Genomic DNA, 21,214 nt, shown 5'->3' on the forward strand with positions numbered 1-21,214 from the left:
TAGTAATTTTCAGAAAATTATGAATTTTTTTTTATATTGATTAATAATATTAAAAAACCTATCAGGTGATTTATAGCGCTATTTGCAATCGTCAATGTTTACAAATGGAACGATATAATTGAATAAGAAAATCTTTCTTATTTGTATAAGAAAAATAAGAGTAAATCTCGGAAACGTAAAGAAAAATTAGATCGGATAGAATATGAAATCGATGAAATCGAATGGAATGTTTTTTTTTTTTTTGCAAAGAATAGATTGACAATTTTTGTAGTTGACTGACTAGGCAGAATAAAATATCGATTTATTAGATTCAATGTTATCGATATCCAATTTGGTAATTTTATTGACGTAAGTTTATATAGTAACAATTCTAAACGTATATGTCTATATACTTTTCTTGTTTTACATTATTAGAGGGAGTTATTATTCCATGAAATGGGGGAAAGTCAACCTGCTATAACTACGGATAGATATCCGTAAGTCTATTTTATTTTTTTAACTAGCCTGGGTGCCCGGCATTTCCCGGGTGAATGGAGGTGTATGTTGAGCAAAAAAAAAAATAAATAAATAATAAAAATAAAATAAATAAATAAATAAAATAAAATAAATAAATAAAATAAATAAATATAAAAAAGTGGTAGTAGGCAGGCAAGCTCGAATCCGTACCGCGAAGGAAGAAAAGAACGTGAAAAAAACAAAACAAAACAAAAAAACAAAAAAACGTGACGTCTTTGCCGTTGTGTCCATCACCAAACCGGAAGTGGCGATGGTTTAAATTAAGGCTAGACAATCGAAAAGAGGGGATGACTTTCGAAAATATTGTCGAAAAAAGCGACCCATCCTTGTAGAAAAGTGTTCAGTTGAGGGTGAAAGAATGAATGTTTTTAGCCAATTTTTTCGATATTTGTCGTCCAAAGGGTCGGGCTACAAAACGATACTGATTTCGTGAAAATCCGTCGCATCTGTAAAAAGTTTTAGACATACATACATACATACATACATACATACATACATACATACATTTAAATAGAAAGGTGAATTTTATATTGTATATGCTGGTAGATTTGTGTGTTGTTGGCTCTTTTTCCCATCTTCTCCATCAGCTCTTCGTTTCTCTGCCTGCAGATTGTCACTCATAAATGTCCTCATGCGCATTCATTAATGCTTATTTATATAAGTCAGGTGCATTCTCTATGATCCAATCTAGATGCGCGTAGATATCAGCGAAGCCCTCGGGAGAGCTGATTTTGCCCAAACAGTTCACCTGTCCGTAACTTATCACGCCAGCAACTTCCCAATGTCCGTGTTTGTTCGTACACTGCAGGGGACCGCCACTGTCACCCTATAAAACAGAAAGAAATCCATAACAATAAAATAACCCATTAAAGTAAGCATAAAAACGAAACAATAAATGACCACATAACAATAGATCAAATAAAAAAAAGCTAATAAAAACAAGCAAATATTGAAATAAGTCTTTGATTTACCTCTTGGCGAGAAGGTTAAAACGTGACCCATGTAAATATAGATTCAGGCCTTTGCACTGAAAAATGACGTCATGTCTGAAGTCCTATCAAGCAAGATCTGTCAAACAGTCAGATTGTTGATAATAAAGTTTTTTTTACAAAATCTTTACAAATTTTTAGCTACTACTAAGATAATTAAATCTATGGTCGTCTTTCTAATAACTTGATCTTGCCTCGAATTTTAAAAAATTATTTTTATAAATATAATAAAAATGGACTTCATTTTTAATTATTTCCCTGAATCTTAAAACCATGACTTTTTACGTTAAAACAAACTAATAAAGCATGTTTATGCTTTTCATTAATAAAACAGACGTTATTTTTTTCACATAAAGATAATGGGTTCATTTTAAGAACAACCCATACTATTCTACAAATATGTAAGCATTTGTGTATATATATAACAGTGTCAAAATACATCCCCATAGACCGTGAGCTACACAAATGTTTGTTTCTTTGTACTAAAAACTCGAGAGGCTAACTGTTAGTCTGATGAAATTCCTTCTATGGAATAAAACACTTGCAATAAGTATATATTTTGTACTATTGCAAAGCTCTAGAGTATATATATATATATATATATTAGAAGATTTACCCGGCGTTGCTCGGTATTAAACATAACGTAAACTCCCTTTAAAAATGAAGTAAAAACACGGAAAGAAACTGAGATATGTGCATGCGAGTATTATGTTTTTTTTTCTAAACAGTTTACTTCTAAGTAAAAAAAAAAATACTTGAGCTGAAGTTAAAACTAAAACTCAAAGACAGCGAGTCAAGTACGATAACAATTAGAGCAGCTTGACACGGTATTTAAAAAAAGTGTTTTCAAACTTTATGAAACAGTTGACAAACAGATAAAAATCCGATGATCCCCCTCGATACCAATTGTTCAAGTTTAACACCTTAGCATTTTTTTTCCGTATGAAAACCCATAAAAAAGTTTCTCACATGCCTGAATACCCTATATACCAAATTTCAAGGCTGTAGATCAAAAGTTCGTTGGGTACATAGGTTAAGTGTCCCCCCTATATATATATATATATATATATATATATATATATATATATATATATATATATATATATATATATATACCAAATAAATGAAATTCCTATATTTTAGTTACGTATATTATTTAGTGAAGTGAGTTTCGACATTACTCGCGACCTTTTTATTCATTAAAAGAAATCATAGTGCTTATGTAGAGAAGTCGGCGTTCTATTTTTAATAGTATTGTAAAGTTAAATTCAAGATTTACGGTATAATTGGTTTATTAAATCGTTAGGTGAAAGCAAAGAATAGTTACAAAACACCCTCTCCTCCTCATGTGAAGAATACGTTTCTAAATGATAGCGTTATTATTTCAGCACGTTACCTTGCAATTCAATAATGACAACTACATCCACATACTAGGCACAGCAATGGGTACTAAAATGGCATCGACATATGCCACCCTTAAACTCGCCTTCCTAGAAGAGACCCTTTATGAAAGAATAGAGCAAAAATACAGGCACAATATAAAAACACTCTTCATAAAATCTTGGAAAAGATACTTAGACGACTGCTTTATCCTCTGGAGAACCACATGGGGGATATCAGAGAACTCCACACTTTGCTACGAAATCTACACCCAAAAATAAACTTTACACTAGAACAAAGCCCCACAGAACTAACTTTCCTAGACATCCCAGTAACAATAAAAAACAACAACATAATCACAGACATCTACCACAAACCCACAGATACTCAACAATACCTCCACTTCAAAAGCCACCATCCTAAAAACTGTCTAAAATCAATACCCTACTCCCTAGCACGTAGAGTCTGCACCATAGTAACAGACAGACACCTCCGTTCGACTAAACGGAATGAACTTCAAATAACACTGCGGAAAAGAGGATATCCACTACCACCAATACAGAAAGGTATTGAACTGGCTGAAAAAATTCCAATAGACCAACTAAGAATCCCAAAAGAGCACAGCAAAGAACAAATTTTAGCATACGTCTCTACACACAACACAAATAACCCAGAACTATTTACACAGATAACAATAAACCTTATCCTCCTCAATCAGAACGACAAACTAAACAACATACTTAAAACAACAAAAATAATAAAAAGCAAACGCCAACCCAAAAACTTAAAACACATCCTAACTTTATCAAAACTCGTTCCACACACTACAAAAGGGGTTACAAAATGCAACAAAACGCGATGTGGAGTATGTGACATAATAATAGAAGGAAACACATACACATTCAAAAATCCAACACAAGCATTCAAAATAAAAAGGATCTAAATTGCACCTCCAGAAATGTAGTATATGCACTAAGATGCACAGCATGCAACAAATCCTACATAGGCGCCACCAAAAATATCAGCAATAGAGTGGCCTTACATAAGAGCAACATAAAAATTGCAGATAAAAGACACCTCTATGTTTCAAAACACGTACACACATGCAGTGGAAATAGCTTCAAAAAAATGGCAATCTTCCAAACAAACAATTATTTTTATTTACTTACACAGGAAAAAAGCTTCATAACAAGATTCACTCCAGAACTAAACAGAGCCTAATATCAACACACAAAAACATGAAATGCAAGGCACACTCGCATGCACATACATATACATATACACACCCACACATAAATCAGAACCGACACATTAAAACATACACACACACGCGCGCGCATACAACCACACACAGACATAACACCCCTGTCTCTAATACAACATACTGAACAATACCAACCCTACTTAACCTCGAAACCAACAACACTAGGAAACACCTAGAACCATAGTGTAATATTTGTTCCAATACCTCGCTCCACCCTAAGTCAGTGGAGGAGAAAGCTCTCATGACTGAGATAACTATCATCCCTTCTATCATCCCCCTCCCATACCTATACTCCTCCAAGTGGCCCCTCCTCTCTGGGGAACGAGATCTTCCCCACACTAGGAACTGATCCTGGGTCTGGCCATACCAACATGGGGAGACAAATAAATAGAAACATTAAAAAAATCCCTATATATATTTATAAATACACCCCTTTATCTAAACAAACATAGTATAAATAATACCCGAACAGTCTAAGACTGAAACGAAAAATCACAATAATTAAATCTAAGAATCCAAAAAATAAATATCAAAATTGAATGAAAACACTCGTACTCTTATTTCAGAGGAGCTGGTCCCCCCCCTCCTCACACATACACATTAGTAACGACGTTGGATTACATTCCTAGGGAAGCAAATAACTTCATAATACTATAAAACAGTACACACATTCTTCAAACCAATAAAAGAAAACAGACACACACTCTGAAACCACCAGAAAACGCATCGAAGCACAGAATTTAGGAACCCGGGATTTTTGGAAAATCTACAACAGCGTAGTAAATAATGGACAGTCAACTATTCCCCCACTATCAAACGATCATGAGGTTGCTTGCACGGCAACTGACAAGGCTAATCTGCTTGCCAGTCGGTTTGCCTCAAACTCCACACTGAACTCGGTACACCATTCACTCCCTGATTTTCCTCTGCGAACAGACACCTCACTAGACGATTTGAAAATCACCCCTTCTCAGGTACATGCTATTATAAAAAACCAAGACACCTCAAAAGCATGTGGACCAGATCTTATCCCGGCTGTGCTATTAAAAAAATGCTCTGCCGAGATTGCTCCAATTCTGTCCAAACTTTACAATAAATGCCTTAACGAATCTTGTTTTCCCGACTGCTGGAAAACCGCCTCTGTGGTACCAGTCTTCAAGAATTCTGGTGAAAGAACTGACCCACTAAATTATCGCCCCATTAGCCTCCTCCCGCTTTTCGCCAAAATATTTGAGTCCTTAGTTAATCAAGCCCTAGTCCATCACCTAACAGCTGCTAAACTCCTGACTGACAAACAATATGGATTCAGGCAAGCCCGTTCAACAGCAGATATCTTCACTGTAGTTTCTGAACGTATATACCGTTCATTGGATAAAACAGGGGAGGGTAGAGCGGTGGCCCTCGATATATCTAAGGCTTTTGACAGGGTATGGCACGATGGTCTTCTAAGGAAAATTAGATCATGTGGAATCACTGGAAGAATTCATAATGTAATTAAATCCTTCTTAAGTAATAGAAAAATCCAAGTTGTCCTCGACGGTCGTACATCCAAACAATATGACATAAATGCGGGAGTACCTCAGGGATCTATTCTCGGACCTCTATTATTCCTGATATTCATAAATGACCTCCCTGATAAAATTGTTTCGGAGATGGGTATATTTGCCGATGACACCACTCTCTATAACAGATATGAGGGTAAAACAAATGAACACATATCCAAAAAAATGGCAGAAACGCTAGAGGATGACCTCCAATCCGTAGTGGAATGGGGACAAAAATGGATGGTCACATTCAATGCTGCTAAGACTAAGCTTGTTTCCTTCAATAACTACAAGAAATCTTCTCTGCCACCAATAGCAATGGCCAAGAACACATTACCTGAAAGTACTTCTTTTAAACTCCTCGGCCTAACGTTTACAGGGAATATGAACTGGAATAGATACATTGAGAGCATTGCCAAGGCTGCTGCAAGGAAGGTTGGCTCCCTCTACCGTGCTAGAAAACTACTTACGCCTGACAGTATCCTATACCTCTATAAGGCAACCATTCGCCCATGTATGGAGTACTGTTGTCACATCTGGGCTGGTGCATCTGCTTCTTGTCTCTCGCTCCTGGACAGGGTTCAAAAGAGAGTCGCCAACCTGATAGGTCCCGAACTGTCATCTAGGCTTCAGCCTCTGTCCCATCGACGAGATGTTGCATCCCTCTGCCTGTTCTACAAATACTTCAATGGTGAATGCTCTGACGAACTGCAAACACTTGTACCTCCCCGACGTAACTACCCCCGACAAACCCGACAAGCTACTAAGTCTCATCCCTTTACAGTAGAGATCCCTAGGTGCAAGAAAGCCTTTTACTCCAATAGTTTCTTCCCCAGAACTGCGGGTCTTTGGAACTCCCTTCCGGGAGTCTGCTTTCCCAACTGCAATGATATGCAGAAGTTCAAGTGTAATGTTAACAAACATCTTCTACTCATCTCCCTTCATAATGACCCCGCTAATTAAGTCCCTGATAGTAGCCCCCTGCTTCAAAGTGGCACTGTGCCTTGTTTGGGGTGAAAATTGAATTTAAAAAAAAAATGAAAAAAAAAGAAAAGAAAGATAAATAAAAACACAAGTAGAAAGAGAGAGTGAGAGAGAGAGAAACATAAGACAGGAGTGACCACAGCCCAATAAAACAGTAATAAAAATTGAACATTCCAATGAAAAGTAGATTCACTTACACGTTTCCATCTCTTGGAAACATTTCAAATGAACTACGAAAATGCTCTTTTTACATCTCCAACACATCTTGAATATATTCTAAGCATTTTAAATAATTTCTGAAAAGGACGCTTCACAGAACGTCTGAAACGCGTTAAAAACGATTTCAATGATTTAAAAACATTATCACAATGATCTAAACATCATTGTCAATGAAAAACCAAGACACGGAATAATAAAATAATGTTAAAAAATACACATTGTTGGTGACCACCCCCTTATTTAAATATACATCTTTCTCCCGTTGGAATTTCTTAACCCATTTTATATATATATATAGTTTTATCTCACTATTATACACTAGGTTCAATATAATAATCGATAAAAAATTGCCTCTATAATAATAAATACGTAAGCTGCATGAATTAAAATATATTTAAGCGTATCTTACGACCAGACAGCACCGGCCGGTCTGTTAGTATACTTTAAAACTAAGTGGCCTTTTCGATAATCAACAAAAAGCAGATATAAACGGTATTAGTCAAAGTGAATTATTTTTGCTCAAAAACGTGATTTCTAATTAATTTTTTGCCAATAAAAACAATACGGCAATATATTCATCGTAGTTAGTTACTCTCTCGTGTATATACTAAATAGCGTTTTCTTTTCTACGAAATTTCACACTTTTCATCGTACTAGCTCAACACGTTGGGAGCTAAGTAAAGAAGGGAATTGATATACTGACACCGGTCAACAATTGGGTATAAACAAATCCAAATACTGCAAATTATTACGCATCTAAAATATATCCGAAGTATAATACCGGGAGAAATGGTTGTATTTAAGTTAAATAATTACGTGACGTTCTTTTCTTATTTGATTATAAATACCACTTTAAATTCTTATTTAAGTATAGTTTATTCTCAGATAAAGAATATAAACATTTTATTGGCTAACTTACATAACAGTTTATTGCTATCTGAACGTTTCTTTTCTGACACGTGAGTTATTGGCCTAATTGATAAAGCCGCCACGTTGCGTTAAACTCCGCGATCCACGTTACTTTCAGTGATCTCAAATGCGAAACTGGTTGGAGGTACATTCACCAGTAGGAAGAAAGTGTTGGAAAATTAAAGGTTTTTCATAGCTCACATTTTACTATTATAGAATGCCGACGTTTTTTGGTGTGATAATTTTTGCATATGCAGTCAATTTCACAGTACCCGCTAGAGGGAGCCAAAGTCTGAATTCTGCTCAACCCGATCTCAAATCTAGCTTTGTTGCTTTCTCTAGATTTTTTCTCGATAGATGAGATTAATTTAAAAAATTGGTTTTGTTTTTCATAACACATTCACCAGCTCAGTATAGCTCAAATGGCAACCAATAAATGTTTGAATTAAAAATTTTCTTTCAATCTTCAACTGATCAACAAAATCAGTTGCATTCAAAATGCCACCTCTACCCATTGCTATTAAACTACACATTATTATTATTATTATTATTATTATTATTATTATTATTATTATTATTACTATTGTTATTACTATTGTTATTACTATTATTATTATTATTATTATTATTACTATTGTTATTACTATTATTATTATTATTATTATTATTATTATTATTATTATTATTATTAGCTCACATGGAGCTTTCACACAAGTCAGCAAACGATCTGATTGGAGACCTGTGGTGTTCTCTGGAAGCTGAGTGACAACAAGTCTCCCCAGATGTCCAGCTCTCTCCTCCTCCTTCGATAGTGTTATATTCCTAAATACTTAGGAAATAAAGACAAACGTGAGTTACACCGAGTGGTATGTGTAATGGGGTTTATTTATAATACAGAAACGTAAGGCTGCTCGCCTAAGGTAAATAGAAGTACATAGTAACAAGTATGGGGAAGAAAGTCTGATAATCAACACGTAAGACTATCCGTCTTACTGCGACTGCTTGTCTGCCGCTGTCTGCCGCTGTCTGCCAAACAGTCCAATATATATATATAGTTTGTAACCGGTGTATAGCCAGTTATGTTCCTTCACAACACCTCCCCCTGAAGCTGAAATCTTCCTGATTTTAGCTTAAATACCTCTTCCTTTTAGGGTCAGGGCTTAATCTCCTGGTAACTTTTCTCTTTCTTGCGCTTTTCCTTCTGGTCAGCGTTACCCGGGGTAAAGGTTTCTGTCCAGCCCGTATGGTCGGTTCAGGCGAAATATTCATTGTTTGCGGTACACACGCTGGTTTTGGTATATCAAAAATATCGCACAATGTTTCCATTGGTGTCTCTTCCACATTTGGAGACAGTCTGGGACGTATTTGATTTCTGTGTCTTTTGCAGACAAAACTTAATCCTTGGATGGTATAGACCATGCTCCCAATCCTTTTTTTGATAATACCTTCAACCCACTGATTTCGTCCATTTTGAAAATTTTTGAAATATACATTTTCACCTGGGGAGAAGCACTTGGTATTAAGGTTTTCTTTTTTGAAAACTTTCTTTTTCTCTGGTAGCAGCCTATCGAAGACAGATCTTATCTTTCTTGCAAACATTAGCTCAGCCGGGGAAGAATTGACATTATTATTAGGATTTGGTGTCACCCTGTAAATTGCTAAAAATGTTTGAATACATTGTTCGTCTGTGTCCGTAGTAAGATTTTTCTTAAGTGCCCTTTTAAACGTATCTACAAATTTTTTCGGCCAACCCATTCGATCGTGGATGGTACACAGGTGTTGTCATATGTAGAATATTTAGTGAGTCACAGAATTCTTTGAATTCATGAGCAGTAAATGCTGTTCCATTATCGCTCACTAAGGTTTTTGGCACTCCAAAACGGCTAAAAATTTCATTAAGCGCACTCACAGTGTTTTTTGCTGTTGGATGTCTAAACTTAAATATTTCTGGCCATTTTGAAAAAGAATCTACAATAATCTAGTAAAAATAACCATTTATAGGTCCCGCATAATCAATATGCAGACGTGACCAGGGTAGGTCCGTCTTTGGCCATGGCGTCGTTTTTACTGGAGGATCTCGAGCTGCTAATTGACATCCTCTGCATGTCTTGACACATTTTTCAACTTCCTTGTCCATACCAGGCCAGTACACATATCCTCTCATAAGGGATTTCATTCTCGAAATGCCCGGATGACCTGTATGAAATTCCTTCAGAATTTTCCTCTGTAACGTTAGTGGAATTACGATCCTCTCACCATACATGAGCACATCTTCACAGATGGAAAAAGGCGTTGTTTGATCTACCTTTTTATTTTTTTTTATCCATCCCAATTGATTTTTCATTTTCTTAATGAAAATGTCATTTACTGCCTCTTTTTTTATTTTTTCGAAAGTTACCGGAAGTTCACGTATCATATTACACATTGAACTTGTACATTCACTTTCGTCTTTAAGCGCAGCAATTACCGTTTCTTCGAAACTTTCGCTTCTTTTAGGGATCAACCGTGATAATGCATCTGCGTGTCCTAACTTTTTTGAGGATACATGTTCCATCTTAAACTGATAGTTTAAGAGGGTTACAGCCCATCGCTGTAATCGATTCGCAGTATGTGTGGGAATGCCTTTCTTTGATCCAAATATGGTAAGTAGGGGTTTATGGTCGGTTTGCAAAATAAAAGATCGTCCATGGAGAAATCGATTGTACTTTGTAATTCCAAATATTATCGACAGCGCCTCTTTTTCAATTTGGCTGTAATTTTTCTCCGCTGCAACCAACGTTCTTGAAGCATGGGCGATAGCTTTTGTCCTACCATCCTCATACTTGTGAAGTAATACAGCGCCAACACCGTAATCACTGGCGTCCGTTGCTAGTATTAGTTCCTTTTCTGGATTGAAATGTGCCAATGCTAAGTCTGACAGTAGACATCTTTTGATATTTTGGAAAGCAGATTCACATTCCTTATTCCAGTTCCATTTAACACCCTTTTTCAGTAACTCGTTAAGAGGAGCTCTTAAATTATGTATGTTAGGGATGTAAATTGCATAGTATTGAACTAATCCCAAAAACGATTTTAATTTTGTCACTGAATCTGGAGCAGGCATCTTTTCAATTGCTTCAGTCCTTTGTGGATCCGGTCTTCGACCCTCTTTGTCGATTATTTGATCTAGATATTTAATTTTTTTCATAAAAAAATCGCATTTTTCTGGGCTCAATTTAAAACCAAATTCCTGTATTCTTTTGAATACTTCTTTTACATGCTTCTTATGATCTTGCAAATTTTCACTTTTAATTAGGATATCGTCAAGGTAAGCCATTGAAAATTCCAACCCTGCCAGCATCGTGTCCATAATTTGCTGGAAAATAGCAGGAGCAACCTTTAATCCAAAAGGAAGCCTCTTTAGCTTAAAAATGCCCTTATGAGTATTTATGCCTAAGTATTTGGAGCATTCATCGCTGATCTTAATTTGCAAGTAAGCATCTGAGAGGTCTATCTTAGAAAAAATTTTTCCTCCGTTAAGCTTAGAGAACAGATCTTCTGCGGACGGAAGGGGATAATTATGGTCCAATAGACAGTCATTTAAACCCGTTGAAAAATCTCCACAGACCCTTATTCTGTTATTTTTTTTCTTTACATACACGGTTGGACTTGCCCAATCTGTGTGGTTAACTTTTTCAATGACTTCCAGTTGTTGAAGTCTATCCAACTCTTTTTCGATTGCGTCCATCGCTGAAAAAGGCACATTCCTTTTAGGTTTGAATACTGGAGTGGCATTTTTCTTTAATTCAAATTTTGCCTCTGTCTTAATACAGAGTCCTAGTCCTTCGGCAAAAACATTGGGAAATTCAGTTTTCAAATCCTTCAGGAAGTCTTCCCTTTGGTTTGCTTTTTCTGCAGTTAAAACGTTACAAAACGAATTTATGGGTTTCTCCCATAAATTAAACAGGACAATCCAATCTACCCCAAACAGGCATGTATTCTTTCCTGGTACGACGTACACTTTGGATTTATGAGTCTGGTTAGCGAATGTCACTTTGCATTTTAATTCTCCCTTGAACTCTAATCTTTTGCCGCACACACTTCTCGCCGTCTTTCTGGTTTTCGCTAATTCAGGTCGACCTATCCTTTTCCATATATCTTCATTTATAATACTAATATCTGCACCGCTATCCAGAAGCAATGTATCCAGATGTCCATTTATCCGAACATCAACATATTTCCGTCTTTCGCAGCTTTTTTCTTTATTCATGCGAAGCGTATTTACATTATCGGTCCCTTGTCTTTTCTTCTGGGCACAGTATGTTCCCTTGTGACCTCTGAGACCACATTCATAACATATTTTGTTCCTAAACCAGCAGGTCTTATTGTTGTGTCTTAAACTACCACAACATTTACACTTTAGCTTTGGGTCTTTGTATCCTTTAAGGATCCTGTGTTCTTGGAACCTGGACTTTCTTGTGGTCCCTTGCCTTTTTACTTGCTGCACCTTAAAAATACTTTTCTCTTCAATGCGAGTGTTGTCTTTCTTTATGTTAATCAGACGTTGACACTCTTCAGTGACTTTTTGCAATGTTATGTTAGGATCCGCCTCCATAATTGTTAGGATCCGTGAACGTATATCTTTGTCCCTTGGTGCTGTGAGACCTTGTACAAAGATTAAACATTTAAATTGGTCTGCGGAAATTTCATTCAATTTAAATGATTCGCATAAACAGTTCACAGTGCAAGCATATTCTAGATAGTCTTCAGCTTCTGCCTTCTGAATGTTCAAACATTTGTATCTAGAGTGAAATAGGCTATCCCTTTTATCAAATATTTTCGACAAGGTACTAATTGTTTCCTCGAACGAAACCTCCTCCGGTTTTTTTGGTAGAATTAGATTTGCATACTTGGTGTTTTCATCAGTACCCAGTTTTTGTAGTAGCAGGGTAACTTTTTCCTCATCGGTCCAGTCTAAACATCTTTTCGTAAAAATTGTTTCGTATCTTCTGTAGTATGCAGGGAAAGTAACACCAGTATCCGGGGAGTAACGAAATTCCGTTAGTGAATTTGAAATACCCTCGGCAGAAAAATTAGTCTTCTTCCCGGTCGACGTTAGAATTAGCTTTTCTAAATTCTTTTGCTGTGTCGACATTTGTCGTTGTAGTATGTTTGTTTGTTCTTGTTGTGCCTCTAAAGTTTTTTGTGTTCTTTCTTGTTGTTGTTGCAGCTGTTGCTGTAGCTGTTGTTGTTGAATTTGTTGTTGTTGTTGTTGTTGCGCTAAAAATTGTTGAGTCATTTTTGTCTGTTCCTGGATGCTAAGGGCTAGAGCCTTAGTTAACTCTGCTAATTGTTCCATGTTAGCTTCTAGTACAAAAATGTCTTTTCGAATTCTACACAATAATTCCAAAGAAAAATCGTAAATTTACGTATATCGTAAATTAGTAGCAATATGCAGACACAACACGTTTCAACAAAGTTCATCCATAGTAATTCAACAGGCTTTGTAAAATAATTCTTTTTTTTTTTTTTTTTTTTCAACAACGTAAGTTCATACACAAAATATTTCTTACTTCCCACGACAAATAGTTCCAATTATTTATATAAAGGCAATAACAAACAATTAATTTTCCCAAAAAAAAAAAAAATATATATGGCTGCCGTTCCCACGTGGCATAAAATGGTACAATAGTCGTTGTATTTATATTTTTTCTTTCGAAACTCGTAATCCTTTAGTGTAGTTTCGAATTCAACTTGCGACCATTTTTTTTTTTTTTTTTTTTTACTTGTCAAAATAAATATAAATTCCACTTTACCTTGAACATGTTTCTATAATTTCTTGTGAGTTCTTTACGAAGAAAAATCCGTACTTTTCGCTACTTTAGGTAGGAAAATTTTTTAAATTCATTGACGCACATGGTCAAAAATCCTTGTGTAGTTTGTTTTTTTCGTAAAACAAAAAATCCTTGCATTGTACACAGTCCTTGGTACGGTAATTTATCTCTGTTAAGAGAAAGAACATCCTTTCGTCGCCATTGTTATATTCCTAAATACTTAGGAAATAAAGACAAACGTGAGTTACACCGAGTGGTATGTGTAATGGGGTTTATTTATAATACAGAAACGTAAGGCTGCTCGCCTAAGGTAAATAGAAGTACATAGTAACAAGTATGGGGAAGAAAGTCTGATAATCAACACGTAAGACTATCCGTCTTACTGCGACTGCTTGTCTGCCGCTGTCTGCCGCTGTCTGCCAAACAGTCCAATATATATATATAGTTTGTAACCGGTGTATAGCCAGTTATGTTCCTTCACAACAGATAGCATTTGAAAATAAATTTGCATCATCGCAACAACCTCTTACCATTGATTTCTCGCTGGCAGTGGCCACTGGTTTATACTGGAATTTGAGTGGCACTAAGCCTCCCCAAGATCCCAGTTCTCTTCGCACTTGTCCAGCGGAGGTCTGGCCAGTGCTCTCTCCTCGGTCTTTCCATCCTCTTTGACCCTTCTTGGCTCTTTGGTATCACTTTTTTTTGGGGGGGGGAGAAACGGTGGTGAAACAATGGAGAGATGCATGATGGGGGGTGTAGAACATGTAGATCTGCAGCTTCGGTGTTCTTCATTCCCTGTAACGCTTATTCGTTATATTGTCTTGTGTTATTCTCCGCATTCAAGGGTTTTCCTTAATATTTCAGCCGTTTTCCTTATCGTTAGGCGTTGTATTTTTGCAGCTATTCCTCTGATTCCAATTTCTGCCATTCTTTTTTCGAAGTTTTTCGGGATTGTTCCTAGTGCTCCTACTATTATCGGTACTATTTTGATTTTCTTCATCATCCAAATCTCTTTTAACTCTGGCTAGTTCTGTGTATTTGCTTCGTTTCTCCTTTTCTTTCATACTCACCCTGTGGTCAGCTGGGACAGCAAAGTCTACGATTTGACACGACTTTTCTTTCTTGTTAATTATTATGACATCTGGTCTTCTTGCTTGGATGGGTTTATCCCATAGGGTTTTGTGGTTCTCGTTTTCGAGTGCTGTTGCGGGTTTATGCTTGTACCATTTATCTGTACGCTCAAAATGCAGCCGTTTGCACAATTCCTAGTGCACCGCCCTCCCCACTTGGTTATGTCTGTTTTTGTATTCCTTTTGGGACAGTTTGCTGCATTCATTTACTATATGGTTTACTGTTTCGTTGCTTTGTCCACAGAGTCTGCATTTGCTGTTTTCTTGTGTTTTATCGATCCTTGCTTTGATATGGTTTGTTCTTATCGAGTTATCTTGTGCTGCAGTTATTAGGGATTCAGTTTCTCGGTTTAGATGTCCTTTTCGCATCCATGTCCAGGTGTTTTCGTTATTGTTATCTTTTGTCATTCTTATGAATCTTCCGTGGAGTTGTTTCTCTTCCCACTTCTCTTTTCTCGTTTTGTTATTTGTCTCTCTGTTTGTTGGTTTTTCTCCGTATCTCTCACTGCCATAATTATCCTTTCAGTGTTTTGCATTATGTATTTTTCTAGTTCTTTTTTTTTGTGTCCTTCACACAGTCTTCTATACAGATCAGTCCTCTCCCGCCGTCTTTCCTTTTCACGTAGAGTCTGTCAATAACGTCCTTTGGGTGTAGTGCATTATGCATAGTTATGAGTTTCCTGGTTTTCTGATCGAGCTGTCTCAGTTCTTCTTTTGTCCATCCTATAAACGGTCCAGAGTATCTCACTAGTGACACTGTCCATGTATTTATACCTTTTATTAGGTTTCTGCTATATAATTTCGTTTCCAGGAGTTTTCTTGTTCTCCTGAGGTATTCCTTTCCAATTTTATCGTTGATTTCTGTTGCTCTGATGATGTCCGCTTCCAGAATTCCCAATTTCTGTTTGGTTGGGTAGTTCCATGCCTTCTGTCGTTTCCAGTTTTCCCTTTCTTATAACTTTTGCGCACTTTTCCATTCCAAATTCAATTTGGATATCTTGGCTGAAGATCCTGGTAGTGTTAATTAGTGTATCTAGCTCCTTTTCGGTCTTTGCAAAAAATTTCAGATCGTCGATGTACATCAGGTGGTTCATTTTTTTCCTCTGTATTGGAAAACTTGTATCCGGCTTGGCACTTTCTCAGAATACTGTTCAAGGGCATCATGGCTATAATGAACAGTAGTGGTGATATGAGTCTCCTTGGAAGATGCCTCTTTGTATGTTAATTTCTGTTATGTGTTGTCCATCAGCTGTCAATTCCAGTCTCCATGTTTTCATTGCATTTTCTATTACATTGGTGATCCCGCTTGGTATTTTATACATTTTTATGCATTCTATTATCCATGCTTGGGGGATCCTGTCGTACGCTTGTTTGTAGTCGATCCATGCCATGGCTAAATTCTTTCTCCTCCTTTTTACCTCCTTTAGGATCTTTTAATCTATATATAGCAGATCATGTGTTCCTCTTTTTCCTTTTTGGCATCCTTTCTGCTGCTCGGGGATGAGTCCACGGTTATTCAGTGTGTGGTAGATTTGTTCCTTCAGTTGTGTTGTCAGTATCTTCCACATAGTTAGTAAGCACGTGATTGGCCTATAGTTGCTAGGGACGGTTCCTTTCTCCGTGTCCTTCTGTAGCGGTGTAGTTCTAGCTTTTGTCATCCAGTCTGATACGCTTGCTTCCTGTATACATCTTCTCAGGTTTTGGGCTAGTATTTCGTATAAGGTTGTGAATTTTTTGAACCAGTATGCATGTATCCCGTCGTGCACTGGTGCTCTCCAGTTTGCCATTTTTCCTATGGTGTTCTTTAGGGTTTCCTTCCTAATTTCATTCGCTGTTCCTTCTTCTATTTGTTGTAACTCTTCTTTCATGTCTTTCAGCCATTCGACATTTCTATTGTGATCTCGTCGCTCTTCCCATATATTACTACATTATTTATGTCGGATTTGGTTGTTTTGTTTTTGTTTTTCCGCCGTTCACATTTTGGTAGAATTGGCTTTTATTAGCTTCAAATGTTCTGTTTTGTTTGCATTGTTCAGATTTATATCTATATCGTCTCAATCTCGCTTCTTTTGCTTTTATTTTTTGGTCCAGTTCTTTATGTTACATTTCCAATATTCCGTTTTCTCCACATTATTATTATTATTATTATTATTATTATTATTATTATTATTATCGTCGTCGTCGTCATCATCATCATCATCATCATCATCATCATCATCATAATAATAAAAAAAAAAAGGAAATGTGTGAAAATTCTGTGGCGGTTTTCTTTTTGTTCATAAAATAATTAAAAGAATGAGGTTTTGGAGAACTAGTTTTAATAAAAATCAAAGCTAATAAGCAAAAAAGTATAAAACACGGCCAGGTTTTTAATTTTTTTTTTTTTTTTGGCCTACGTAGCTTTAAAAAGGCAGCAATATGACCCTTCGTTCGAAAACTCTGAAGACCCCTGATCTAGAATATAGTTGTTATTCAAAATGTTCGATCTCGTTACAGTAGACTAGACAATCAGTTATTTTATTTACCCCATTTTTTAGACGGTTAGACACAAGATCAAGTGTTGGTTTGATAAAAGCGTTTCGAACTTGGCACACCTAGGTTTTCAGTCCGTGTCGTTAACCATTTAGTCACCGTCGACTCTAAATTAATTAACAAAGTCATGACGAATTGAAAAATCCACGCGGTCTATTATGGTCATTCATGTACTAAAATAAGTCCTATAAATCTGTAACTAATAATCCAATTGCTTTATTTTGCCTTTTTTTTGGGGGGGGGTGGAATTAATTTCTATGGTAAAATATTATCTATCCTGAGTATGTGGTTTTTTTTTTACATAATGACGCCATTTAGCTGGTGGGAAAATATTTCTAGTTCAGGTTAGCAAAGTAAATAATCGTGATCCAAGATAGTTTAAAAAATTCTGCGGCAATTACGAAAACATTCTGCAAGTTAGATTTTAGTCGTGCTTGAACTGGTAAATATCCGTTATAATAATGAGTTTAACACACCTGAAAAATTAATCAAAACCATGCCCAAAACGATGAAGTTATAATATAAAAGAGAATGGATAATACATCTAGGTGGACTATCGATTAAAATCTGCGAATAGTGACCTGAACAATGAAAATTTATTTGAAATCGGGTCTGAAATGCCGAAATCTTAATATAAAAAATCCCGATCGAATATACATTAAAATATTCCTATAAGTTAATGTAATACTCTCTGAAAATTCAGTTGAAATCGGCTCTGAAACGATGGAACTTTAATATAAAGACCAGTGGAAAATAAATCCTGGTTTCTCTCTCTCTCTCTCTCTCTCTCACACACACACACACACACACACACACACACACACACACACACACACACACACACACACACACACACACACACACGTGCGCGAACGCGCGCGCGCGAACGCGGTGAAACCAGGATTTATTTTTCACTGGTCTTTATTTGTAAAATATATATATATATATATATATATATATATATATATATATATATATATATATATATCTGATAAAATAAATCATGGTTTGATACGATGTATATCGATCAGCGACATTAATTCTATAAATTTTTAACACATTCTCGAGCTCAACATAACTACAAATGTCAATCGATGTTTGTATTTACACTTTTTTCTAACCTTCAACTAATCGTAGTCAATTACTCTCTCGTGTAAATACTAAGTAGCGTATTTTTCCACAAAATGTCTCATATTTCTTCGTACTAGCTATAACTATGGCGAATTAAACACCCTCGCGTGTTTATTATGGTCATTCACGCACTGCAGAAAATCGTGTAAATCAGTACCTGTTAATCGAATTACTTTATTTTGTTATATTGTTTGTGTTCATTTTGTTATATTGAACTTCCTGAAAATTTATTTGAAATTGAACCTGAACTGTTAAAACTGTCTACTAAAATAAAGACGGATGCCAAATAAATCGTGATCCAATATCGATTAAAGTGAACACTTTTCTGGGATTTTAGTTTAACTGGGTTTGAAATTGAGTAGTCTAGTTGCAATGACGAAAACAGACAGACATGGACTTAGTTACATTTTAATTAACCTAGTAATTTCTATTACACAAAGCCAATTAATAATATTATTGTAAATTATAATATCTGGATATTGTTTTATGTTCATTTGATACTACAATCAAATGAATAATAAGGAAAAAGAGAAATAACCTCTTCAGGCCATGTCATTTCGAAGCATAATGCTTCTCATCAGAAGAGGAGGAAATTTCAGATTTATTTATCCACAAAAAGCTCGCATATTAGCTTATAAATGAGATAGAGATTAACTATATGTATAAATTAGGTTCGTGCAAAAATAATGTCGTTTTTTGACTTGAAGTTGAATGTCAAAAAAACGCCATTATTTTTGCATAACCAAATAAAATCAGGAATGGTGTTGATAATATGGATAGAAAAAGAAGGAAGGATAAAAGGGGGGGGGGAAATCTACAAATGTACTTACGAAACAAACTGGTTGATATGGTTCGGCATTATTCCCACAGAATGTTACGTTTTCCGCAAATGGGTAGTATCTCAAGCAAAGTTGAGTAGGGAGAATATTCACCTTCACTTCCTTCAGATATTCGGGATTAGTATCTGAAATGAATATCGAAAACATTGACAATTAAATAGTAATAAGGCATCTTTTGATGCACGTGGCTACTTGTGCCTTTAGGGGTTTTGTTTCAGAACATTCGAAATTTCAGGCAACTTTATACTAAAAAAAAAGTGCCGATAAGTACAAACTTACATTTAAAATTTTTTAGACGCATTCGCGTCTATTTTGAATAAATATCACATTTAAAATAGTCATCGACAAGTAGTTTTTATGATATCAAGACCTTATTTATCCACTTTATCAAATTTATACTGATTATTGATATTGAATTAGAAATAATTGAAACGCTACAACCAAAATGTTTACTATGAGATGCACACTCATGATGTCATGAAATATTGTAACTATTGCCTACAAGGATATTATGCTTTTTACCAAATATAAATCGGCAATGAACAAGAATCTCAGTGAACCCCTGATCCTAGGACTTTTTCGATATATTACCACACATTCCAGTTTCTATGATTTCAAATCTTTAATTGCTTCAGGCGAAATAACGTTACACAGTTTATAGATTTATCAGGTTGGTGCAAAAATAATATCGTTTTCTCACATATGTTACTTGTATATATGATTTCTGAATTAATTCATCGATATATATAGCCATGTTATATATAATCCTGAAGCATGTTTTTCGCTTTATCGGATCGTGTTATTCGTTACCGTTCTCAATCTCTTTATTCATTTTTGACAAACTTTTCGACAGCATGGACAAAATTCAAATCGGCACGATTTTCTTGCTCCAGTTCAAACTAAGCCGAAAAGCTGCCGAGACAGCTCGTGATATTAATGATGCGTTTGGCTCAGGAACTACTAACCAATGTGTGGCACAACGGTGGTTCAAGAAATTTAGCAATGGTGATGAGAGCCTCGAACATGAAGACGGTCACGGCCAGCCAACTGCTGTTGATAACGAACATTTGAAAGCCTTAATTGAAACCGATCCTTGCAAAACCACATGAGAAGTTGCTGTTGACCACTCAACATTCGTTCACTATTTAAAGCAAATATGGAAATAAAAGTTGGATAAATGGGTGCCGCATGACTTGAACGATAATTAAAAAAAATCATCGTTTTGAGGTGTCTTCTACGCTCTTTTGCGCAACAAAAGCGACCTATTTCTCGAGCGGATTGTGACGTGTGATGAGAAGTGGATCCTCTACGACAACCGGCGACGTTCGGTACAGTGGTTGGATGTCAGAGAAGCTCTACAACACTTCTCAAAGCCGAAAGTGCACCCTCTCCCAAAAAAGGTTATGTGAATGTTAGGTGATCTGCGAACGGTCTCATCCATCACGGCTTCTTGAATCCGGATAAAACGATTACGGTGGAGAAGTACTGTCGGAAAATTGACGGATGTGCCCGAGATCGGTCAATATGAAGGGACCAATTCTCCTCCATGACAATGCTCGCCCGCATGTTGCTCAAGTGACCCTGCAGAAGCTGAACGAACTGAGCTATATTCATCCGCCATATTCACCAGACCTCTCGCCCACCGATTATCACTTTTTCAAGCATCTCGACAACTTTCTGCAAGAAAAATGCTTCGAAAGCCGAGGTGATCCGAATCGGCCTTCAATGACTTCATCGACTCCAGAACTCCTGATTTCCATGCTAATGGGATAAATAAACTTGTTTCTCGTTGGCAAAGATGTGTCAATTCTAATGGTTTCTTATTTCGATTAATAAAGTTTATTATGAAAAGAGTTATGATCTTTTAAAGTTGAACGCCAAAAAAACATTATTTTTGCACCAACCTAATATTTGCATTGATTTCCCGAATTTCTTGAATATAACATTTCTGTCATCACTGCCCA

The 21,214-nt window shown here is 36.1% G+C and overlaps 1 protein-coding gene across 1 annotated transcript in view; it reads right to left on the reverse strand.

The window, feature by feature from the left end:
• Positions 1 to 737: 737 nt before the first annotated feature.
• The window catches only part of LOC145294025 (enteropeptidase-like), a 212,099-nt gene continuing 191,622 nt past the window's right edge, over positions 738 to 21,214 (reverse strand). The window contains exons 25-26 of the mRNA XM_080140992.1: positions 19,242 to 19,375; positions 738 to 1,342 (exon numbers count right to left, since the gene is read on the reverse strand). Of these exons, the coding sequence (XP_079997118.1) occupies positions 1,166 to 1,342; positions 19,242 to 19,375 (311 nt within the window). The 3' untranslated portion in view covers positions 738 to 1,165. The remainder of the gene's footprint in view (positions 1,343 to 19,241; positions 19,376 to 21,214) is intronic.

Source organism: Euprymna scolopes, chromosome 15, assembly GCF_053919585.1.
Source record: "Euprymna scolopes isolate OS-2025 chromosome 15, ASM5391958v1, whole genome shotgun sequence".
Classification (NCBI taxonomy): Eukaryota; Metazoa; Mollusca; class Cephalopoda; order Sepiida; family Sepiolidae; genus Euprymna; species Euprymna scolopes.